Here is a 26606-nt window from a genome sequence, read left to right as displayed (position 1 = left end):
TAGGAAATGATTCATGTGAATCAAATCATAATGAAGTGAACACATTAAGGAGAATAATTTAAGTGATAACATTTTAAAATAAATTTTGAAAGATAAAGCAACACTCGTATATATGAACAAATATGATATCAGAGCACTAGAAAAGGAAAACTACATTATATTATAGAGAAAAGTGATCTCATAGGATGAATATTAGATTCATTTTTGATATGCCATTATCAAGCAAATGTTTGGTTTACTGGACTTGTGCAATATATTGCATAGTATATTTCTTGTTTTCAGTTTTCAGAGACTTGGGCAAATGAGAAAAAAATAACTGAATGTTCTATAATTGAAAACAACAAAATATTTTTAAACGAATCATAAGGAACAAGATATATTTACTCTCTAATCAATAAGCACTTTCTCAGAAATTAATCTTCAGAGCTTCTTGTATTTAAGGATCACGAGACCTCTTAAGTCCTATCTGATAAGGGAAATCAGTCCTTGTTTTCATCTAGTGGCTAAAGTCTTATTATGTTTCTGACATTGTTTACAAAAACAACACAAAATAAATAAAAATATGGATTGATCTCCATGACTATTGTCTCTCATTAATTAAAATCATTAAACACTTAATTATAGTATTCAAAATTAAATATTTCATTAAGAATTTTAAAGATTATGTTGTTATTGATATATCATTAAACAATAAAAATATAGTTGGAAGGAATTTTCTCTTATCAAGAAGGTATTGAATGTTAAACCATTATTTTTTTGAACATGCCTGTCATATTTGGACAAATGATCAATGGAAATATTTTCTTACAGGGGTCAGTGGAGTGATGTTATATTGGCAAAACTTGAATTTTGAATTATGTTTTGATTAACAGAAATATATTTTATGGAGGGCATTCAGATATAGGCCTCTTTCATTGAGAGTAGAGTTGTGAACTAGATAACTTAATAAATGGCACAAATTTGGATAAATAATATATAGCAATTCTGACAGACTTCAATGTAAGTGAAACACAACTTGAAAAGGATTTCCCCTTGTTCTCATGAAGTGAGTCTAGAAGGCATATTCAGAATAGAACTCATAATAGGAATCAGGCACGTAATTTAACCCCTGTTGCCAAGCCCTTACTACTCTTCTGGCTTATAAGTAATACTTAGTATTGATTCTAAGATAGAAGGTAAGAATTTAAAAAATAAATAAATAAAAGAACAGTACAGGGCCTCTCAACAGAAAGGGCAATTAATAATGTAAATAATTTGTTAATGACTCTAATCTCAAATGTATGTGTATAAATTATTTTATTTTATTTTTAATTGAGGCAACATATATGGAAATAATATTTGTATAGACTGCATAGAAACCAAAAATCAGCACAAAAATATATAGACTATGGTACATAAAAATAACACATATACAGAACTTTTGAAAGTGTAAAGTAGTGATATCAATCAGTTTATATTGTATCAGAGAACAAAGGAGATATTTCTATGTAAATATGCGCATATAGGTATATATAGAAGCATAATTTAAAACAATTTCATAATTACTTGGAAACATGTTCAACCTCTCTAAATATAAAAAAAAAAAGTTAAAATAACTCTAAGGTACAACTTTACAGTGCCAAAAATTAAACAGCCATTTCATATATATTCAGAAACAAAAAATCCCCATATCAAAGGTGAGGAAGGTTTGTGATTAAATAGATTTGATCCCTTAAAATAAATAATAACTTAAAAAAATTATAACACTTGGAATAATTCAATCAAGTTTATGGTGGGAATATGGTGGGAAAACAGAACAACAATTAAGGGATTTACTTCAAGGGGCTTCTGAACTTGCCACATTATCTCACCTGTCTTTTTGTTTTAAATTCTTACCTTGCATCTTATAATAGCTGTCATAAATTGGTTCCAAGGCAGGAAAATAATAAAGGCAAGAACATGGGGGTTAATGATTTGGCCAGGATCACACAGTGATTAAGTGTCAGAAGTAAAATATGAACCCAGGACTTCCCCTCTGTGGCCTTGACTCTCAACCCCTTTTGTGACCCAGAAATCCCCAACAATCCTGTTCCAATCAGAGTACTTTCTTGAAATTTGACTTAGAAACTGAATTGGCATTTACAATCTAGGATTTCAGACCAGAACACTTTTTTTCCATTTTCTATTAATGTTGGATTTCACATCTATGAAGGAGATCTTAACGGAAAAGCAATTAGTGGTTCGTTTTAGAGGTGTCCATTAGAATTTGGACAGTTAACAAAGAGGTCAATAAGAGGGGGAAGGGATTTAGAGAAAAAGTTGTAGGGCATCAATTGCACTGTTTCATCACAAGAAGGGCACAAGGACAGTGCTCACAAGAACTATATGCTTTCCTTCCTTCCTCTTCCCCAAGCACACACATATTGACAAGATCTAATTGTGGCATTGGATAGACATTCTTCAAATCTTAATATGTTATTTTTAATATTTTCCTGAAATTGAGAATCAGAATTTTTTTCCTTAAATTTAATCCATTGTATCAGTTCTTAAACATTTAATATCCTCAGAGTGATTATTTGAATGTTTGGGCAAACAGCATATTCTTCTGAGAGACAATGACCCTGAAAGTCACTAGGGTAAATGATTATAATTTGCTACTAGAGAATATCAAGGGGGAAATAAATTTGTTTGTGAAGTCTTGGAAAAAATTAGGGTAGGTAATGTGTAGGTAATGGAAATGTAGCTGTAATGGTTATGGTTAAAACAAGGCTGAATGATAGAAATGTGATGAGTAAAAGGGAAGAAAAGCTGTTATCTAGAATCCAAGGACCATCCAAAGTCTGGCCACTAATGATCTGTAGAACATTAGGCAACTCCTTCTCCTTCATGAACTTTGATTTTATCATCAGTAAAATAAACTAATAACATGAACCATGATCATATCAGACAATTTCCATGAATTTTGGTATTCTCATCCATAAAATCAGGCAATTAGGCAAGATGGTCATCAAGGACCCTTCCAAGTCTAGGGCTATGATCATTTGATCTTTGTGGTTTCCTCAAGTGCTAAAATTCTATGATTGGAAGGAAAAATCTTAAGTAAAGGATATTTCTCCTCGTGATTCACCATACCATAGGGTATAAGAACTGAACTTGGAGAAGAGAAGAGAAAACCTGAGTTCAAATTAAGATTCTAACATATTACCTGTATTAACATGAACCTTAATATATCAGAACCTCAAATTCCTCAACTGGAAAACAGTGACATAAGACCTAATGTGCCTATATTGTAGGGTATAACTATGACTCAAATGAAATGAGTTTTGATTCAAATGAGTTCAAATATAATGTCCTAAGTAAATATTCTCATTTTTATGCTCCTTCCAAATACTACATCAGTGTTCTTTTCTTCTCTTTCATACTTTAATGTCACTTAATCTCCCTTTCCTCTTAATGAGGATGCCCTAGATAGGACTGTATATAGTCACTTTTACACAAAAAATGTATTTTAAAACATTTAATATTTCATAAATCATTCTAATTTCAAACAAGTGGATGATTGATTTTGCAAATGTGCCATGTTTTCCATATCATTCATATTTCATTTGAGAGCTATGTAGTTAACCTAAGTTAAAAATTAATGATGGAATTTAAGAGATCAGTTATCGGTTTATTACATTGAAGATAAGGTTAAAATTGAAATTGAAAAGCACATCAATATGGATAAAGAATAACTCAGTGTGTCCACTTGTTGGTGAGTGATGGAAAGAGGAGTCAGACTCAGCTATAGGACTAATATAGAATAAGTAATATAGAATATATCTGTTCTAGATGAGGAATCAGTGAGGAATTAGTGGGGGAAGATTTGGAGGGGGAAGAATCCAATTTCTTTACTTCCTAGGCCATGGCCCTAAGATGTCACTTCCTCGATATGTGTTTTTTTATCATATCATATTTTGCCCTAATGTCTCTTACCAAACCCACTGGTAATACACCATGATATTCCCAGACATTTTTGTATAACATGGAACCCATTTCATACTTAGAAACAGACCTGTTTTAAAGCAAATTGCTTCCATTTTTGTCTTGTTTTGGTTATTTTACTATAAAGTAGCATTCATGAACTTAACACCAGCTGCAGCAGCTACTGGTCTTTAGTCTATACTTTTCCTTTCATACAGCTACAAAAAGAGATTGCTCTTTAAGGTAAAGATTTCAGGGTACTAGGAAAGATTATCTTCATAAAAGAAGGGTAATCTAGTTAATCTCTAACATCTTTCCCAATACTGAATATCTAAGATACTATGTCTTTGTATAAAGTATAAATCAATAACATGAAAGTTAAGTATCCAAACAAAAAGGCTCTTTTCTATAAAGAAATTACATTGTTGAATCAACAAATATATAACTAATTCCTTCATTACAAAAGGAGGGTTTTTAAAGACTGGTTATGATATCTATGAAAATATAAACTAAGTATGAGTTTTAAAGAAGAGAGAATTTGTATGGATCCAAGATGTACATCAAAAGTCCAATTATTTGCAATATATACTTTATTTATTTTGATCATAACTGATAATATTGTTGATTTCTTGCATATGCACATATATTTGGATAATTCCTTTTATATTTACTTCCTTATTATCTACATAATTTAACAATATTAATCATGAAATTCATACCAGATAAATTTCTTGTCTTTCCCTTCCATAAAATGTCATATGCTATGCCAATTTATTAAAGAGAACAATGGTGAAAATAGATGGTTAAAAAAATCACTACATTTACAAGAATGACAGTACAATATTCCATATTTGACTTTATTACTTCATAAACTAAAAATCTAAAATGTGAAATTTGAAACTAGATGACCTTCCAGATTTCCAGGCTAAAAATCATCCCACGAGAATTTTGCCTCATCATGTTAATCCAAACCCCCCCCCAAATTAATGGAATCCCACTGTGTGAAATGTATGTATATGTATATCTATGTATATCTATCATCTATCTATCTATCTATCTATCTATCTATCTATCTATCTATCATTGATTCTCAACTGATTGTATTCTATATAGACTAAAGTCATTGTCAAGAGACCTATTGAATTCCCTAATTTTTTTTTATTCATCCTTCCACTGAAATCAAACTTCTCCAAGTTACTTTAGATCTCTCAATTAACAAATCCAATGACTTTTTCCTCAGTCCTTATTTCCACTAACTTTTCTCCATCCTTTGAAACTTTTCATACCTTTTTTCTTTTCCTGATATTTTTAGAATACCATTTACTCTTTCCTGGTTTTCTTCCTACTTTTTTAACTACTCCTTCTTTGTTTTCTTCACTAAACCCTCCTCCATATTATACCACCTAAATATAGGTATTTCTTAGGGTTCTGTGCTGGTGCATCTTCTCTTCTCCCTCTATAATATGGCATTTAGGGATTTCAGTTGCTTCAATGGATTATCAAATCTATGATTCATGCTTCATTCCCCTTGTTGACTTTCAACCTCACATTTCTAACTGCTATTAAATGATCTGTTTTAGCATTCAAAGCTAGTCTATCCCTCTTTTATTTTTCTAATCTCTATATTTATTAGTCCGTACCATTAATTTTATGATCCAGTAACAACAGCTCCTGCCCATTCCACAAACCAGACAAACCATCTATTGGTTCTGGGTGTTTCCTCTCACTATACTACGTATTTGAAACATTCTGCCTCCTCTGACTATCTCTCAGTTTCTTAATTCCAGTTGCTTTTCTTTGTTAATTAAATCCTATTTATCATATATATTGTATTACTATATATGTGTATATATATACATATATCTTTCTATGTGTGTGTGTAGGTCCTTCAACAATGATTTTAATTTTTCTCTTTTTTATATACTTAGAGTAATGATTGGAGCATAGTAATTGCTTAATAAATGTGTTTGTTAGTTTATATATTTCCTATATCTTTTCCTTTGCACATGCTCTTCCCTTTTAATTCTACTGACATTAATAATGTCTATAAAGTTATTTACTTAATTTTCATTAATTTAATTTTATATTTTGATTAGCCAATATCTCCTTTACCAGAAAAATTCGTTGCCTCGCCCTGGCTTGTAGATTTATCCTTCATAACAATGTTGTACAAGAGAGAAAATAAGAATAAAATTTATTATATCAAAATTTAATAATGCATTGAATGAGTGTAACATTATAATATTACACATCCAGAGTTGAAAAACTATTAAAAAATAAAACAGTTAATATTCTTAAATGATCTATGAAGCAAAACTTGGACCAACACAAATTATCACTCTTTGTAGCACATAGCAAGGCTCATATCCTCGCTGAATCTTTCATTACATCAAGACATAATGCTGTCTCCTATCCTAAAATATTATTAAAATAGGACACAAATCTAAAACTTCTGTGTCTCGGTACAGACACCAGAATCATATTTTAATTGCCTCAATACCTTATTGTGAATTACTCCTACTCTTGGATAATGTCATGTTTAATAAAATCACCAATATAAATATTCTTTCTTACAAGTTAAGGTAATGTTTATTATAACTCATGTAAGCATTTTGAAATATTTATACAAATAAAGTGTTGATTGGGGAGGTAAAAATGCTACTCTGACAATTTAGGTCTAAATGCCTGACCAATTCATTTAGGATCTCCAATAGAGGATTTTTATGTATCAAAGAAACAGTATAATTATAGATAACTGTGTTGGAGTTTGAATTTGTAAAAATCTCTCTATATATATCATATCATTTGAAAATCAAAACATAGTAATATAATGGATATACAGCAGACTTCTTAATGATGAAGACATGGATACAAATTCCATCTTTGAAATATACTAGGCTGTGTGAAACTGGAAAAATACTATCTGTCATGAATTAGTAGAGGGAATAAATCCTAACAGGGAGTTTCTCACACAAAGGAAATCACACATCTGTTCAAAGTAACAATAGTCCTAAAATATAGATAATAAAGTTGCAGTTATCCTGTGCTTAATTAAAAGCAATGCTGTGTAAAGTTGATATATGAGACACTGACTGCTCTAGAACTTGTCATTTTAAATTTCTGACCATTATATAGGTGTTAGAGATATAAAGATGCAATCGTGGATTCTTAATTTTATTTTCATAAAGTCTTGATTATTATTATCCATATATACATACACATATGAATTTTTATACAATTAAATGTGTAAATGTTTGCTTAGAGTTTCACTTTCCCAAGAATATTTAGAGTAAGATATAGCTTCAACAATGTGAACTCTAAGATATCTTTTGCATTTTGAGGTTTAATTTTTAAATACATATTTAATAATATTGCCATTTCAATGATACTTAAAGGGGCTCAAGTGGATTACCTCTGAGGAAATGTATTTACACTTCAGATTCTCAGTGTCCCAGTAAAATCCCCAGCTCTCTGGGATAATAGCAACATACATTAAGGAAATATTTTATTTTTCACTTTTTCCAGGGCCCCTTTCACATCTTTGTTTCTTAAACTATAAATAAGAGGGTTCAACATGGGAATGACAGTAGTGTAAAACAATGAAGTTATTTTGTCTTGGTCTAATGAATAAGTAGAACTTGGTCTGAAATACATAAAAAGAATAGTTCCCTGGAAAATTGTGACAACAGCTAAATGAGAAGTACAGGTAGAAAATGTTTTCCATCTGCCCTCAGTGGAGTGGATTTTCAACACAGAGAGGATTATATAACAATAAGAAATGAGGACTGCTGAAACAGTGACCATTTCAATAAAACCATCGAAAGTGAAGATCACTAGCTCATTGACATGGGTATCAGAACAAGAGATTAACAAAAGAGGAGGAATATCACAGAAAAAATGATTGATCTCATTGGACCTGCAGAAATTCAGTGTGAAGGTTAAAGTTGTATGTAGCAGGGCATCCATCATCCCTACCATGTAGACACCAGCAATCAACAAGTAGCAAACCCGGCTAGACATGTTTACTGTATAAAGCAAAGGGTTACTTATTGCCATATAGCGATCAAAGGCCATTACTGCTAACAGTAGGCACTCAGAATCTGTAAATGTACAAAAGAAATAGAATTGCAGAGCACAACCAATGAAGGGAATGGATTTATCCTCAGCAAAGAAGTCTACCAGCATCTTGGGGCAAATAGCTGTAGAGTAGCAAAGGTCACAGAAGGACATGTGGCTGAGGAAGAAATACATAGGCAAATGGAGTTGAGGGTCTACCCATATTAATATGATCATCCCAATATTTGTTATAAGAATAACCAAATAAATGATAAGTAAAAGAACAAAGAAGGCCACATTTAATTCAGGATCATTGGTAATTCCCAGGAGGACAAATTCAGTTGGAGTGGAATAATTCTTGTCCATTACCTCTGCTTTGTTCTTTCCTGTCTTTCTGTGAATAGGAAATAGGTAGGTAAAGTAAACTGATTTTCACTCTTTTGTAACAATAATAATAAAATATTTCTGGATTCTTACTCATCTGTAAAGTGATGACAGATACTTCCTCTCCATTAGTCATTAATGACAAAAAAGACATCAAACTTCATCCTATAGAAATGAGATAATGCAAAACAGAGAAGAGGGAACCAAAGGCATAAAACTGCTTTGTATATATATAATGATTGATGGCTTTTAAAAAAATCATTAGCAGAAGTTCAGTAGTATTTCAAGTTCTCCTCTGTGAAAGAAAAAAAAGATGAGACATTCAAAATGAGAGAAAGAGAAAAGGAAAGACAGAGAGAGAGAGAGAGAGAGAGAGAGAGAGAGAGAGAGAGAGAGAGAGAGAGAGAGAGAGAGAGAGGTACCTGGAAAAAATTATACTCAAACAAAATGGAAGTTGGGATCATAGGGCTTTAGGGATGGACATATAAATCTTCAAAAATTATATGTGAGTTTAAAATATTATTCTTGTGAAGCTTTGTGAAATTTATCAATAAATCTCAGTATCAGTTCAATTAAACAAGAAATTCTTTTATTCTTGATATATAAAGGGTCTTAGGTAATGCCTCAGAATGTGCAGAGACTACCCTTAGAGCCTTAATCTTCCTTCTGCCACACAGTGTCTGTATGACTAAGGGAAATGAAAGGAATACTTCTAAACCTCAGTTTTCTCAGCTAAAAATAATTTTTATATGATGTTTGTAACGAGGATCAAAAGAAAACTAATTTTAAATGTGTTGCAAATTTTATTATAGTGTAGTTGTCCATTAAATTAACAAATATTTATAAAATGCCAATACTAAATATATATATAAATATATATATAAAGAGGCCTTGATTTCAAGATAGATCGATAGATAGATAGATAATTAGATTGATAGATAGATTGTATGATAGATGAATAGATATGTTGGTAGGTAGGTTGGTGGGTAGGTAGATAAATATATTTCTGATCTCAGACTTAGATAAACCTGGTTTAAGTTTTACCATTGTTTCATAAGAGTTGTGTTATCTTGAACCCACTCACAAGATCTAGACATCTCCCTTAGGTAAAAAATTGAAACAAGTCCTGGTTTCCATTGATGCCAGTAGTTACTTCTTTGAAAAATCCCCTCTTTATGAAACATAAAGACTCCAGTCTCTAAACATGAAAAATGAGCACTTCAAAAATCCTACTTGCAATTTTTTTTCTTCTTTCTTCTTTTTTCATGAAAATCATAAGTTTATTTTCTTTCAGGTACACATAGAAGAGATCTTACATTAGTCCTGAAAGCCTTTCAATAGTTTTAATGATATTTTTATGATTCAGCACCCTGTCAAGTATTAGAAATTTCATCAGTTATTTAAAAGATTAACAGTTTGTTAATTGGTGTCAATTTTAGTACTTGTGGTTATCTATGTTCATGACATAGGTATGTCGAATGTGATGGGAGAGGAAATCATGTATGTGTGTATGTGCATATATACAGACACATACATGCACACTCTCACTTATGTGTTGAGACATGGAACAGGAATGTGAATGATATAAAAAGAAGAGCTAGAGAAAGTGGAAAAGTAATGCTTTTATTATTTTTTAAATCTCAGCAGGAAAATGTGACATATGACCCAACTTAACACTTGTAACAAACTTTTAGAAGTTTTTCAACTACTTTTTGATGTAAGCAAAACTTTAATATTCATTATGTCTAAAAGAGAAAATGCCTCAGTGATACCCATCTTAAAGAGCAATATCTAAGAATTATATTAATTTCTCATTCTGAGAAGGTGAATTCTCATCCTAAGGAGATAAACACTATCTCTGATATTTGGTACTACATTCTGCCATCACAGTTACAAAGCTTTAAGGAAAGCAAAATTAGTCATACATCTCTGGAAGTCTCAAAACTCTTGTGTGTCTTCTAGTACCGTTCACCTTGTCCTGCAAATGCATCCCTTTAAGACTTCATAAACATACCTGTCCAAAGAATATCCACATACCTTGTATAATTGGCTCAAGAGGAGGGAGTCATTTTTTAAAATTTAATGACATTTGGAATTTATAGCTCAGAAACCTCTGAATTATCTCTATGCTATTGTGTAAACTCTTGCCTAATTAATCTGAAGGGAAAACTCATTAGTCTTCTCCTCCTTGAATTATACATTGCCTCAAAGGTGGAAAGTGCAATTGGAGATATATTTAGATTTTATTCCCAATGTGTTTTCTCAAATTGGTGGAATATCTTAAAGGAAATTTCAATTTATCTTATCTTTACTAATTGTTGATGGAGGATGTAGGGAAAAAGCTTTATAGAAGGGAAAGAGTGGTGTTTAGGGCTAAAAGTTTTCCAATTGATTATGAACCACTATATATCAAAAATTGCAATTTCATTTGGAATTCATGAATTCAACTTCACACAAATTTATTATGGCATTGAATTATGAAATTTGTATTCATCATACTTTAATACTTATTAACGTTACTTTTAAGTTAATTACATTCAAAGTAAAAATTATTTGATTTTAAAACAAATATGAATAAAATAGTTGTATAACATTATTCAAAATCCAGCTTTCATTTCAAATATAAATTGCTTTGTTAGTTAAAGAAGGATGGAAGGAAGAATGAAAAAATATTTTTTTACCCTCAAGAAATGGAGAAGATAAATATATATCTAATTTGCAAACTCAAATGAGAAAAAATAAAGGTAGGTTCATAATAAAGTTCATATGACAAAAAAGCATCAGGAAAAGTGTATAAAGTTTGGTATTGTAAAAATAAGGGATTTATGGATAAATTAATATATGTTCTTTGTCTTCAAAGATGGAATGATGTCAATAAACCAATATGAGATAACTGTATAGAAAAAAATTATGCACACTGGAAAAAGAAAGCTGATGAAAGAAAATTAGTAAATAAAAATATGGCTACATTATAGAGAATTTAAAGGAGACTTAGATTCAGTAAGGCTGGGCATAAGTGATTTTGATGGAGCATATAAATATTTGTATATAAGGTTTTAATATATTTTGAGGCCTTGCAAGTCTACTAACGTGAATATTTTTAAAGGTAAAAATCTCAGCAAAGACAGAGAAAGTAGGACTCTGCATAATATTAATGTTTCTAACTGTTTCAGCCAATTCAAAAATTTCCAATGAAATCTCTTTGCTGTCATCCACATTGAAGGAACAATAATAACCAAAACATCCCCCACAACGTTAATATACCCATAGTCAGTTAGTTCATTTAAAACTAAAATAAGGTAATTTCTGGTTACACTTTAATGCTTATATAAATAGTATTCATTAACCTCATAGTAATACCTTTGAAAAACCTTCATCGTCATTGCGGTACCATATCAAATCTTTAGTGACTTTGGTCACTTGGATTCTTATGTCAAACAAATCCTTTAAACCATTCCACAAATTCAATAAATTGTCACCGAGGTGTGAAGATGATAACAGATTTATTGATGCAATCTGGGCTAGTGGAGATATTAATGATTTCAATGATTCTGGAAAGAAATTTTGAATTACACACATTTTATAAATGGTATATGAGTTTTGTTTCTATTCTATCACTGCAACACCCATGCCACTATGGAATAAATGAAAAATATAAAGAGACTATATGTACAACAATCCTAATATTAGCCAATTTTAGTATTAAAAATTAGAGCCAAGACAATGCCAATTGCCTGGGAAATAACTGAATAACTTGTGCCTGAGGAATACAAAGTGAATGGGGTGTTTTTTTCAAAGAGATAGGAAATGATTCATATGAATCAAATCATACTGAAGTGTACACAATAAGGAGAATAATTTAAATGATAACTTTATAAAATAAATTGTGAGAGATAAATAACACTTATCTGTATGAACAAACAAGATATCAGAGCACTAGAAAAGGGAAAACTACATTATATGATAGAGAAAAATGATTTTAGGCTGAATATTAGATTCATTTTTGATATGCAATTATCAAGCAAATGTTTGGTTAACTGGACTTGTGAAATATATTGCATAATATATTTCTTGTTTTCAGTTTTCAGAGTCTTGGGCAAATGAGAAAAAATAAAATAACTGAATGTTCTATAATTGAAAACAACAAAATATTTTTAAATGAATCATAAGGAACAAGACATATTTACTCTCTAATCAATAAGCACTTTCTCAGAATTGAATCCTCAGTGCTTCTTGTATTTAAGGATTATGAGACCTCTTAAGTCCTATCTGTTAAGGAAATTCAGTCCTTTTTTTAATCTGGTGGCAAAAATCTTATTATTTTTCTGACATTGTTTGCAAAACAAACACAAAAATAAATAACAATGTGGATTTATCTCCAGGACTATTGACTCTCATTATTTAAAAATCATTAAACTCTTAATTGTAATATTCAAGAGTAAATATTTCATTAAAATATAAATATTATGTTGTCATATCATCAAAGAATAAAAAATATAGGATCACATGAATTTAGAGTTAGAAGTAATTTTCTCTTATCAAGAATGTATTGAATAATAAACCATTATTTTTTTGAAGATGCCTGCCATATATGTTCAAATGATGAATGGAAATAATTTTTACAGGTTTCAGTGGAGTGATGTAATACCTAGAAAACTTCAACTTCGAATTAAGTTTTTTTTTATTTTCATAAAAATCAACTTTATTGATTTGGAAGGGAAAGGAATAAGGACTTAAGGATTTACTTCTGCTTATTCTTTTTTCCCATTTGAATTAATTTAGTCAATTTGGAACATTATTGCTTGTTTATATTATTCACATTATTTCCCTCCCTACCCTCCTGCAGCTAATGTGCAATTTCATTGGGTATTATTTGTGTCCTTAATCAGAACCTATTTCCATGTTGTTATTTGCACTAGGATATTTATTTAGAGTCTACATCCCCAACCATATCCCTTTGATCAATTTATTCAAGCAGTTGTTTTTCTTTCTGTGTTTCTATTCCCACAGTGTTTCCTCTGGATGAGGATTGTGTTTTTTCTCATAAATTTTTCCAAGTTGTTCAGGGTCATTGCATTGCCCCTCATGGAGAAGTCCATTACATTCGGTTGTACCACAGTGTAACAGTCTCTGGGTACAATATTTTCCTGGTTCTGCTCTTCTCACTCTGCATCGATTCCTAGAGGTTGTTCCAGTCCCCATGGAATTCCTCCACTTTTTTATTCCTTTGAGCACAATAGTATTCCATCACCACCATATACCACAATTTATTCAGCCATTCCCCAATTGAAGGGCATCCCCTCATTTTCCAAGTTTTTGCCACCACAAAGAGCGCAGCTATGAATATTCTTGTACATGTCTTTTTCCTTATTACCACTTTAGGGTACAAACTCAGTAGTGCTATGGCTGAATCAAAGGGCAGACAGTCTTTTAGCATCCTTTGGACATAGTTCCAAATTGCCCTCCAGAATGGTTGGATCAATTCATAGCTCCACCAGCAATGCATTAATGTCCCTACTTTTCCACATCCCAACCAACATTCATTACTTTCCTTTGCTGTCATATTAGCCCATCTGCTAGGTGTGAGATGATACCTCAGAGTTGTTTTGATTTGCATTTCTCTGATTATAAGAGATTTCAAACACTTTCATGTGCTTATTAATAGTTTTGATTTCTTTAAGTGAAAATTACCTATTCATGTCCCTTTCCCATTTATCAATTGGAGAATGCTTTGACTTTTTGTACTATTGACTTAGCTCTTTATAAATGTGAGTAATTAGACCTTTATCAGAGGTTTTTGTAATGAAGATTGTTTCCCATTTTGTTGCTTCCCTTCTAATTTTGGATGCATCAGTTTTTTTTGTACAAAAAGATTTTAATTTGATGTAATCAAAATTATTGATTTTACTTGTGATTTTTTCGAGCTCTTGCTTTGTTTTAAAGTCCTTTCCCAAAGATCTGACATGTATACTATTCTGTGTTTGCCTAATTTGCTTATAGTTTCCTTCTTTATATTCAGGTCATTCACCCATTCTGATTTTATCTTTTTGTAGGGTGTGAGATGTTGATCCAAACCTAATCTCTCCCATATTGTCTTCCAATTTTCCTAGCAGTTTTTATCAAATAGTGGGTTTTGGTCACCAAAATTGGGATCTTTGTGCTTATCATAGACTGTCTTGCTTAGGTCATTTACCCCAAGTCTATTTCACTGAACCTCCTTTTGGTCTCTTAGTCAGTACCAAATTGTTTTGATAACTACTACTTTATAGTATAGTTTGAGATCTGGGGCTGCAAGTCCTCCTTCATTTGATTTTTTTTCATGATTTCCCTGTATATCCTTGATCTTTTTGTTCTTCCAAATGAACTTTGTTATGTTTATTTCTAATTCAGTAAAAAAAATGTTTTTGGTAGTTTGATGGGTATGGCACTAAATAGGTAAATTGATTTCGGTTGGATTGTAATTTTTATTATGTTAGCTCATCACACCCATGAGTAAGCAATATTTTTCCAATTGTTTAGATCTCGTTTTAATTGTGTGGAAAGTGTTTTGTAGTTGTGTTTATGTAGTTCCTATGTTTTTCTCGTTAGATAGATTACTAAACATTTAATAATGTCTAGTGTGATTTTAAATGGAATTTCTCTTTCTAATTCTTGCTATTGAAATGGATTGCAGATTTAAATGCTGATGACTTATGTGAGTTTATTTTGTATCCTGCAACTTTGCTAAAATTGTTGATTGTTTCAATGAGCTTTTTGGTTGATTCTCTAGGATTTTTTAAGTAGACCATCATATCATACTCAAAGAGTGATAGCTTGGTCTCCTCATTGCCAATTTTAATACCTTCAATTTCTTTTTTCTTCTCTAATTGATACTGCTAGTGATTCTAGTACAATGTTAAATAATAGAGGTGAAAATGGCATCCTTGTTTCACTCAAGATTTTATTGAGAAGACTTCTAGTTTATCCCCATTGCAGATGATATTAGTTGATGGTTTTAGATATATACTGTTTATTATTTTTAGGAAAGGCCCTTCTATTCCTATACTTTCTAGTGTTTTCAATAGGAATGGGTGTTGTATTTTATCAAAGGCTTTTTCTGCATCTATTGAGATGATCGTGTGATTTTTCTCCGGATGCTTGTTAATGTGGTCAATTATGCAGATGGTTTTCCTAATATTGACCCATCTTTGCATTCCTACTCATAGTGAATAAGTCTTGTTATGACTTGCAGGAGTCTTTTTGCTAGTATCTTATTTAAGAGTTTTGCATCTATATCCATTAAGGAGATTGTTCTATAGTTTTCTTTCTCTGTTTTTGACCTGCCAGGGTTTGGGATAAGTACAGATCTTTTGAAAGTATAAAATAGTGGTATCAGTCAGTCTATATTGTAAAAGAGAACAAAGGAGATATATGTGTTTGTAAATATAAAGATATATTTTATATAGAAGCATAATTTAAAAAAAAGTAAATATTTTCATAATTATTTGGAAACATGTTCAACCTCTCTAAATATAAAAAAATACAAGTTAAAAAAGCTCTTTAGTAGTTTTAAGTTTTCCTTTAATATAATCTTTGATATCAGTTCTTAAACATTTAATATCCTTAAAGTGATTATTTGAATGTTTGGGCAAACAGATTATTCTGGGAGACAATGAGCCTGAAAGTCACAAAGGGAAATGGTTATAATTTGATACTAGACAATAAGAGGTGGGGAATAAATTTGTTTTTGACATCTTAGAAAGAATTAGTGTAGGTAATGTGTAGGTAATGGATATTTAGCTGTAATGGTTAATGTTGAAACAATGTTGAATGATAGAAATGTAATAAGTAAAAGGGAAGAAAAGCTGTTATCTAGGATCCAAGGATCATCCAAAGTCTGGCCTTACCACTAATGATCTGTAGAACATTAGGAAATTCTTTCTCCTTGGTAACATTTGATTTTATTGTCTGTAAAATTAACTAGTAATATGAATGTTGATCATATCAGACAATTTCCATGAACTTTGGTATTCTCATCCATAAAATCAGGCAATGAGGCAAGATGGCCACCAAGGTCTCTTCCAAGTCTAGGACTATGATCATTTGATCTTTGTGGTTTCCTCAAGTGCTAAAATTCTATGATTGGAAGGAAAAATCTTAAGTAAAGGGTATTTCTACTCATGATTCATCATGGCATAGGGTACAAGAACTGGACTTGGAGAAGAGAAGAGAAAACCTGAGTTCAAATTAAGATTTTAACATATTACCTGTATTAACATGAACCTTAATATCTCAGAACCTCAAATTCCTCAACTGGAAAACAGTGACATAAGACCTAAAGTGCCTAAATTGTAGGGTATAACTATGACACAAATGAAATGAGTTTTGATTCAAATGAGTTCAAATATAATGTCCTAAATAAATGTCCTCATTTTTATGCTCCTTCCAAATACTACATCAGTGTATTTTTCTTCTCTTTCATATTCTAATGTCACTTAATCTCCCTTTCCTCTTAATGAGGATCCCCTAGATAGGATTGTATATAGTGACTTTTATGCAAAAATGTATTTAAAAACATTTAATATTTCATAAATCATTCTAAAAAGTAGTTAATGATTGATTTTTTAGATATGTTATGTTTTCTAGATTATTTATACTCCATTTGAGTGTTATATAGATAACCTAAGAATGGAAAATTAATGATGGAATTTAAGAGATCAACTACAGACTCATTACATTGAAGGTAAGGTTAAAATATAAATATTAAAGTACAATAATATGGATAAAAGATAATTCAGTGTGTCCATTTTTTGGTGAGTGATGGACATAGGAGTCAGAGTCAGCTGTAGGATTAACATAGAATAAGAAATATAGAATAGATGTGTTCTAGATGAGGAATCAGTGAGGAATTAGTGGGGGAAGATTTGGAGAGGGAAGAATCCAGTATCATTTCTTCCTAGGCCATGGCCCCAAGATGTCACTTCCTGGATATGTGTTCTTTTTATCATATTTCTTCTCTCTACCTATGTAGAAGAAGAGGACAAAATTACCTTCCCTAGCTGAACTCCATATCCTGACATTAGCTCCTTCCTCAGGATGACTTTACAATGAGCCTCTTCATATCACTTGCCCTAATGTCTCTTACCAAACCCAATGGTAATGCACCTTGATTTTCCCTGACATTTTTGCATAGCATAGTACCCATTTCATCCTTAGAAACTAAACTGCTTTAAAGAAAACTGCTTCCATTTTTGTCTTATTTCAACTATTTTACTACAAAGAAGCATTCATGAATTGAACACCAGCTGCAGCAGCTACTGGCTTTAGTCTATACTTTTCATTTCATACAGCTACAAAAAAAGATTGCAGCTGAAGGTAAAGATATCAGGGTACTAGGAAAGATCATCTCCATAAAAGAAGGGTAATCTAGTTAATCTCTATCATCATTCCCAATATTGAATATCTAAGATAATATACCTTTGTATAAAGTATATATAAATAACATCAAAGTTAAGTATCTAAACAAAAAGGCTCTTTTCTATAAAGGAATCATATTACTGAATCAAAAATTTTAAAACTACTTCCTTCATTACAAAAGGAGATTTTTAAAGTCTGGTTTGATATTTATGGAAATATGAAAGTAAGTATGAGTTTTAAAGAAGAGAATATTTCTATAGATCCAAGATGAACATCAAAGTTCTAATTGTTTGTAATATTTCCTTCATTTCTTTTTATCACATCTGATAATATTGTTATTCTTGATTTCTTACATATGCATGTCTATTTAGATCATTCCTTTTATATCTCCTTCCTTATTATCTATATATTTTAACAATTTTAATCATTAATTTCTTAGATAAATTTCTTGTCTTTCCCTTTCCTAAAGTGTCATACCTTATGCCAATTTATTAAAGAGAACAATAATGAAAAAAATAGACTGTTAAAAAATCACTACATTGATAAGAATGACAGTATACTGTTCCACATTTGACTTTATTACTTCACAAACTAAAACTCTAAAATGTGAAAGTTGAAACTAGATGAGCTTCCAGATTCCTAGGCTAAAAATAATCCCACCAGGATTTTGCCTCATCCTGTATATTCCCCCAAAATAAAATTATTGGAATCCCTTTGTATGTGAAATATATATATCATTGCTGCTCATCCAATTGTATTCTGTATACACTAAGGTCATTTTCAAGAGACCTATTGAATTCCCTAAAATTTGGTTTCTCTTCATCCTTCCATTGAAATCACGCTCCTCCAAGTTACTTTAGATCTCTCAATTAACAAATCCAATGAAATTTTCCTCAGTCCTTATTTCCACTAACTTTTCTGCATCCTTTGAAACTTTTCATCACTTCTTTCTTCTCCTGAGATTTTTAGAATACCACGCACTCCTGGTTTTCCTCCTACTTTTCTGACTACTCCTTCTTTGTTACCTTCACTGGACCCTCCTCTTTATCATGCCTTCTAAATGTAGGTATCTCTTAGGGTTCTGTGCTGGTCCATCTTCTCTTCTCCCTCAATCATATGGCACTTAGGGATTTCAGTTGCTTCAATGGATTATCAAATCTATGTTTCATGCTTCATTCCCCTTTTTGACTTCCAACCTCACATTTCTAACTGCTATTAAATGATCTGTTTTAGCATTCAAAGCCCTTCCTAGTCAAGTCCTCTTTTATTTTTCTAGTCTCCTTATTTGTTGCTTCCCATCATTGATTTTTTGATCCAGTAACAACAGCTTCCTGGACATTCCACAAACCAGACACCTCATCACTTGGCTAAGGCTATTACCTCTCGATGTTCTACCTTCTATTCACTGACTACCTCTCAGGTTTCTTAATTCCAGTTGATTTTCTTTGTTAATTATATCCTATTTATCATATATACACATACATATATATATATATTGCTTTATGGGAGGGAGGGTCTTTGAACACAAGGATTAGTTTTTACCATTTTAAAATATATAGTACTTAGGACAATGACTGGAGAATAGTAGTTGCTTAATAAATGTTTAATAGATTTATTTCCCATATCTTCACTTTTGATTATTCTCTTTCTTTTTAATTCTACTGACTTCAATAATGTCTATAATGTTTTTTATTCATTTTTTAATTTAAATTTATATTTTGATTAGCCAACATCTCTTTACCAGATAAATTTATCCTCCCTCCCCTTCTTGCAGATGTATCCTTCATAACAATGCTGTAAAACAAGACAGAAAATAAGAATAAATTTTAGCTTTCCAAAATTTAACAATACATTGATTTAATGTAGCAATATAATATTATACATCCAGAGTTGCTAAAGTATTAAAAAAAATGAAACAGTTTATATATTCAAATGGTCTGTGTAGCCAAACTTGGACCCACATAAATTATCACTCTTTGAAGCACACAGCAAGACTCATATCCTCTTTGCAGCCTTCTCTCATTACATCATGATATAGTGCTATCTTCCTCTCCTAAGATATTATTTAAAATAGAACACAAATATAAAACTTCTATTTCTCGGTGCAGACACTAGAATTATATTTTGATTTCCTCAATAGCTTATTGTGTATTACTCCTAATCTCAGATAATACCTTGTTTAATATAATAATCAATACAAATGTTCTTTCTTACAAATGAAGGCAATGTTAATTACAACTAATATTGTCATTTTAAAATTTTTTTGTAAATAAAGAGTTTATTGGAGAGTTAAAATGCTACTCTGAAAATTTATGTCTATAATGCGTGCCTATTTTATTTAGCAACTCCAAGGGAAGTTTGTCCTGTTTCAGAGAAAAAGCATAATTATAGATAACTGTGTTGGAGTTTGAATTTGTCAACAACTCTCTACATATATCACATCATTTGAAAATCAAAACATAGGAATATAATGGACATACAGCAGACTTCTTACTGATGAGGACATAGATATAAATCTCATCTCTGAAATTTACTAGGCTGTGTGAATCTGTAAAATACTATCTGACATGAATTGGTAAAGGTAATAAATCATAACTGTGATTTTCTTACACAGAGGAAATCACACAAAAAGTAACAATAGTCCTATGATAAAGATAATAAAGTCACAATTATCCTGTGCTATATTGATTGACAAAGTGCATAAATTTGATATATCCTACATTGACTACTCTAGAACATGTCATATTAAATTTTTGATCACTATATAGCTGTCAGAGATATGAAGATGCAAACTCATTTCTAATTCTATTTTCCTAAAGTCAATTACTTTATTCATATATATAAACATATGAATTTTAATACAAATAGATGTGTAAATGTTTGCTTAGAGTTTCACTTTTCAAAGAATATTTAGACTAAGATATTGATTTGACTAAGTATACCCTAAGATTTCTTTTGCATTTAGAGGTTTAATTTTTATATATGTATTTAATAATATTGCTGTTTTCAATGACACTTAAAGGGGTTCAAGTGGCTTACCTCTAATAAATTTATTACACCTTCAGATTCCCAATATCCCTGTAAAATCTCCAAATCTCTGAGATAGTAGTAACATATATTAAGAACATATTTTATTCTTCACTTTTTCCAGGGCCCCTTTCACATCTTTGTTTCTCAAACTATAAATAAGGGGGTTCAACATGGGAATGACAATAGTGTAAAACAAAGAGGCCATTTTGTCTTGATCTAATGAATAAGCAGAACTTGGTCGGAAGTACATAAAAAGCATAGTCCCCTGGAAGATTGTAACAACAGCTAAATGAGAAGTACAGGTAGAAAATGTTTTCCATCTGCCCTCAGTGGAGTGGATTTTCAACACAGAAAGGATTATATAACAATAAGAAATGAGGACTGCTGTAGTAGTGACCATTTCAATAAAACCATAGACAGTAAAGATCACCAGTTCATTGATATAGGTATCAGAACAGGAGATTAACAAAAGAGGAGGAACATCACAGAAGAAATGATTAATCTCATTGGACCTGCAGAAACTCAGTGTGAAGGTTAAAGTTGTATGTATCAGGGCATCAATCATCCCTACCATGTAGACACCAGTAATCAATAAGTAGCAGACCCGGCTAGACATGTTTACTGTATAAAGCAAAGGGTTACTTATTGCCATATAGCGATCAAAGGCCATTACTGCTAACAGTAGACACTCGGCATCTGTAAATGTACAAAAGAAATAGAATTGCAGAGCACAGCCAATGAAGGAAATGGATTTGTCCTCAGCAAAGAAGTCCACCAGCATCTTCGGGCCAATTGCTGTAGAGTAGCAAAGGTCACAGAAGGACATGTGGCTGAGGAAGAAATACATGGGCAAATGGAGTTGAGGGTCTACACATATTAATATGATCATCCCAATATTTGTTATAAGAATACCCAAATAAATGATGAGAAAAAGAACAAAAAAGGCCACATTTAGTTCAGGATCATTGGTAATTCCCAAGAGGACAAATTCAGTTGGAGTGGAATAATTCTTATCCATTTCTTCTGCTTTTTTTCTTTCCTGTCTTTCTGTGAATAGGAAATAGATAGGTAAAGTAAATGAATTTTTACTCTTTTGTAACAATAATAAATGAAAGATTTTTGGATTCTTACTCATCTGTAATGTGATGACAGATAGTTCCTCTCTATTAGTCATTAATGTCAAAAAAGTATATCAAACTTCATGCTATACAGATGAGATAATGCAAAACTGATTAGAAACCAAAGACAGAAAGATTCTTTGTAAATATAAAAGGATTGATTGCTTTTAAAAAATCATTAGAATGCATTCAGTAATATTTCAAATTTTCCTTTGTGAAAATATTGAGACATTCGAAGTGTGAGAGGCAGAGAGAGAAAGAGAGATTTACGTTGAAGATTACATCTTAGTAACTAGAAAAATGATCATTCTCTCAAACAAAATGGAAGATGGGATCAGTGGGCTTAAAGGATGGACATGTAAAATCTTCAGAAAGCAAAATGTGAGCTTAAAAAAGAATATTCATGAGAAGCTTTGTGAAAAGTATCAGTAAATCTCAGTATCAGTTCAATTTAACAAGAAATTATTTTATACTTGATATATATTTGGTCTTAGGCAATGGCTCAGATTGTGTAGAGAACTACCCTTAGAGCCATAAATCTTCCTTCTTCCACACAGTGTCTGTAGGACTAAGGGAAAGTTTTCTCAGTTTTCTTAACTATAAAATGTTATTTCATATTATGTTTGTAATGAGGGTCAAAAGAAAAATAATATTAAGCTTTTGCAAATTTTATTAAACTGTTATTTCATTTAATTTAACAAATACTTATGAAATGCCTACACTATATAAGTGGAGAGGGTTTGGTTTCTTTAAAGATAGATAGATAGATAGATAGATAGATAGATAGATAGATAAGTAGGTAGGTAGGTAGGTAAGTAGATAGATATAGGTAGATAGATAGTTAGGTACGTAGGTAGGTAGTTGGCTAGCTAGCTATAGTTCTGGTCTCAGACTTAGATAAACCTGGTTTCAAGTTTTACCTTTGCTTCATAATGGCTGTGTTATCCTGAATCCACTAACAAAATCTAGACATCTCCCTTAGATAAAAATTTGAAGAGCAAGTTCTGGTCTGCATTGATGCCAGTAGTTACTTCTTTGAAAAATCCCCTCTTTGTGGAACATAAGACTCCAGTCTATAAACATAAAAATGAGCACTTCAAAATTTAATTGCAACTTATTGATTATTCTTTCTTCTTTTTTCATGAAAATCATAATGTTTGTTTTCAGATTAGTGTAGAAGAGATCTTGCATTAGTCCTGACAGACTTTCAATAGTTTTTAATGATTTTTTTTAATATTCAGCACCCTGTCAGGTAATAGAAATTTCATCAGCTTTTTAAAAAATTAACAGTTTGTAAATTGGTGTCAATTTTAGAACTTGTGGCTATCTATGTTCATGAGATTGGTTTGCAGAATGTGTTAGGAGAGGAAATAATTCACGTGTGTTTATGTGTATACAGACACATTCATACATACTCTCATTCATGTGTTGAGTCTTAGAACAGGAATTTGAATGATATAAAATGAAGAGCTAGAGAAAGGGAAAAAACAACAATTTGATTTTTTAAAATCTCAGCAGGAAAATTTGACATATGACCCAACTTATACTTATAAGGCTCTTTTAGTTGTTTTCCAAGTACTTTTTGATATGAGGAATATTTTAATATTCATTATGTTAAAAAAACAAAATGCCTCAGAGAAACCCATAGCAATATCTAAGAATTATATTAATTTCTCATTCTGAGAAGGTGAAATCTCATCCTAAGGAGATAAAAACTATCTCTGATGTTTGGTACTACATTCTGCCATCACGTTACAAAACTTAAAAGAAAGCACACTTAGTCACAAATCTCTTAAATTCTCAAAACTTTTGTGTATCTTCTAGTACCGTTCACCTTGTCCTGCAAATCCATTACTTTAAGACTTCATAAACATACCTGTCCGAAGAATATCCACATGTTTTGCATAATTGGTTCAAGAGGAGGGAGTCATTTTTTAATATTTAGTGAGATTTGGAATTTAAAGCTTGGAAACCTCTGAATTTTCTCTATCCTATTGTGTAAACTCCTACCTAATTAACCTGAAGGGAAAACTCATTAGTCTTCTCCTCCTTGAATTATAAATTACCTCAAACAGAGGTGGACAGTTCAATTGGAGACACATTTAGATTTTTATTCCCAATGTGTTTTCTCAAATTGGTGGAATATCTTGAAGGGAATCTTATTTTATTTTAGTTTTACAAGTTGGTGATGGAGGATATAAGGGCAGAGATTTATAGAAAGGAAAGAATGCTGTTTAGGGCTAAAACTTTTCCAATTGACTATGAACCATTATATATGCAACCTTGAAATTTCACTTGGAGTTCTTGAATTCAACTTCACATAAATTTATTATGGCATTGAAGTATGAAATTTGGATTTATTACATTTTATTTTTTTATTTTTAAGTTTGTTATATCCAAAGTAAAATTTATTTGATTTTGAAAAAAAATATGAGTCAAATACTTGTATCTCATTATCCAAAATACAACACTCATTTCAAATGTAAATTGCTTTGGTAGTTAAAGAAGGAAGGAAGATGGAAGGAAAGATGAAAAAATACTTTTTGCCCTCATAAAATAGAGATGATAATATATATCTAATTTGCAAACTCATTGAGAAAAAAGCAAAGATATGATCATAATAAAGTTTATGTCATGAGAAAGCAACAGGAAAAAATGTATATAGATTGGAGTGGTAAAAATAAGCAATTCATGAAAAAGTAAGATCTATTCTTTGCATTCAAGAAGGAATGATGTAAATAAACCAATATGAGATGAAAGTATTGAAGAAAAGTATACAGATTAGAAAAAGAAAGCTGATGAGAAGGATGTAGTAAATAAAACAATTTGGCTATATTATAGAGAGTTTGAAGGAGACTTGGATTCAGTTAGGCTGGACATAAGTGACTTTAGTGGAGGGTACAAATATTTGTAAATAAGGTCTTATTATATTTTGAGGCCTTGCCACTTATAGTGACCCCCCAAGGGAGTCCTATAATATTTATGTGTGAGTAATAAGCTGAGGTAGAGAGAGGAGGCTAAGGAAATGGGAGAAAATAATGACTCATAGGCAAAAGTAGAAACACATGAGGAGTATCGTGAACTCCAAGGAAATAAGAGGAATAAGAGAATAGGTGGGGAGTACCAACTCCTTGATACTCCTATAGACAAGAGAGTCTGAGCAATGGTAGGAGGCACTGGGGGCGACTGCATTGCTAGGAAAGAGATGCAGTGAAGCAAGAGAAGTCAGAGGAAAGGAAGGGAAGAGAGAGAGAGAGAGAGAGGAAGGGCCGGAATCTGCACTTGTTCCCCAGTATTTATTGTAGGTTTTAGAAAAGTGGATTAGGAGATGAACATATACGTAACATGACATAGGTTTTAACACTGGTTGAATTGACAATGATGAGATCAAAGAGGTGGAGATTAATCCAACCTGCTCTTTGCAAATGATTGTACTCCTAGCCAAGACAGCATGGCCGCCAAGGCCCAACCTATGCTAGAGCTTCAGACTGTCCCTTTCCATACAAGGAACATCAAGAGTTCTGACCATATATCTGGTAATACAATATCAATACGTCAATAATACTTCCCAGATGCTAACATGCCTGGGATGCTACACCACTCTACTAAAATATGAATATTTTTTAAAGGTAGAAATCTCAGCAAAGACAGAGAAGCTAGGACTCTGCATAATACTGATATTTCAAACTGTTTTATCAAACTGAAAATTTCCAGTGAAATCTCTTTGTTGTCATCCAGATTGAAGGAACAATAATAACCAAAACATGCCCCACAAAGTTAATATACCCTTTGTCAATTAGTTCATTTAAAATTAAAATAGGGTAATTCCTGGTTATACTTTAATCCTTATATAAATAGCATTTATTAACCTCACAGTAATGCCTTTGCAAAAGCTTTCATCTTCATTGGGTTACCATATCAAATCTTTAGGGACATTGGTCACTTAGATTCTTATGTCAAACAAATCCTCCTATCATTCCACAAAGTCAATAAATTGTCACCAAGGTATGAGGCATGGAGACTCTTTTCAGTAAGATGAAAACAGATTTAATGATGCATTCAGGACTAGTGGGGATATTAATGATTCCAATGATTCTGGAAAGAAATTTTAAATTATGCACATTTTCTTAATAGTATATGAACTTTGTTTCTGTTCTATCATTGTGAGGCCCATGCCACTATGGAATGAATGAAAAATATAAAGACACTATGTGTTCAACAATCCTTATATTAGCCAATTGTAGTATTAAAAATTAGAGCCAAGACAAAGCCAATTGCCTGGGAAATAGCTGAAGACCTTGTGCCTTAGGAATACAAAGTGAATGGGGTATTGTTTCAGAGAGATAGGAAATGATTCATATGAATTGAATCATATTGAAGTGAACACAACCAGGAGAATAATTTAAATGATAACATTATTAAATAAATTTTGAGAGATAAAAAACATCACATATAGATATAAACAAAAATGACATCAGAACACTAGAAAAGATAAAACTACATTATGTGATAGAGAAAACTGATCTCATAGGCTGAATATTAGATTCATTTTTGATATGCAATTATCAAGCAAATGTTTGGTTAACTGGACTTGTGCAATATATTGCATAATATATTTCTTGTTTTCAGTTTTCAGAGACTTGGGAAAATGAGAAAAAATAAAATAACTGAATGTTCTAT

At 31.4% G+C, this 26606-nt stretch overlaps 2 protein-coding genes across 2 annotated transcripts; both read right to left on the bottom strand.

Annotated features, from left to right (window-relative positions):
- Positions 1–5917: 5917 nt before the first annotated feature.
- On the bottom strand, positions 5918–8364 carry LOC100021339 (olfactory receptor 5W2-like). Its single transcript, XM_007497650.3, has 2 exons — positions 7445–8364; positions 5918–5984 (listed from the first exon to the last, which is right to left on the bottom strand). The coding sequence occupies exons 1-2, from the start codon at positions 8362–8364 to the stop codon at positions 5918–5920; spliced, it is 987 nt and encodes a 328-aa protein (XP_007497712.2).
- Positions 8365–20896: 12532 nt separating this feature from the next.
- On the bottom strand, positions 20897–21826 carry LOC100021367 (olfactory receptor 5W2-like). The gene has a single exon (XM_001373509.3). It carries the CDS (start codon positions 21824–21826, stop codon positions 20897–20899), a length of 930 nt encoding a protein of 309 aa, XP_001373546.3.
- Between the last annotated feature and the right edge of the window lie 4780 nt (positions 21827–26606).

This window comes from Monodelphis domestica, chromosome 6 (genome assembly GCF_027887165.1).
Source record: "Monodelphis domestica isolate mMonDom1 chromosome 6, mMonDom1.pri, whole genome shotgun sequence".
In the NCBI taxonomy this organism is placed as follows: Eukaryota; Metazoa; Chordata; class Mammalia; order Didelphimorphia; family Didelphidae; genus Monodelphis; species Monodelphis domestica.
The sequence above is the reverse complement of the archived record's forward strand: the minus strand, read 5'-3'. Positions and strand labels throughout refer to the sequence as shown.

What these genes read in the sequence shown, in the direction of transcription:
- LOC100021367 (XM_001373509.3), bottom strand. Translation starts at nt 21,826, where the DNA reads ATGGATAAGAATTATTCCACTCCAACTGAATTTGTCCTCTTGGGAATT.
- LOC100021339 (XM_007497650.3), bottom strand. Translation starts at nt 8,364, where the DNA reads ATGGACAAGAATTATTCCACTCCAACTGAATTTGTCCTCCTGGGAATT. An exon ending in GAAAAAGTGAAAAATAAAAT is followed by an intron (nt 5,985 to 7,444) that starts ATTTCCTTAATG and finishes AACTTTATAGAC; the next exon opens with ATTATTAATGTCAGTAGAAT.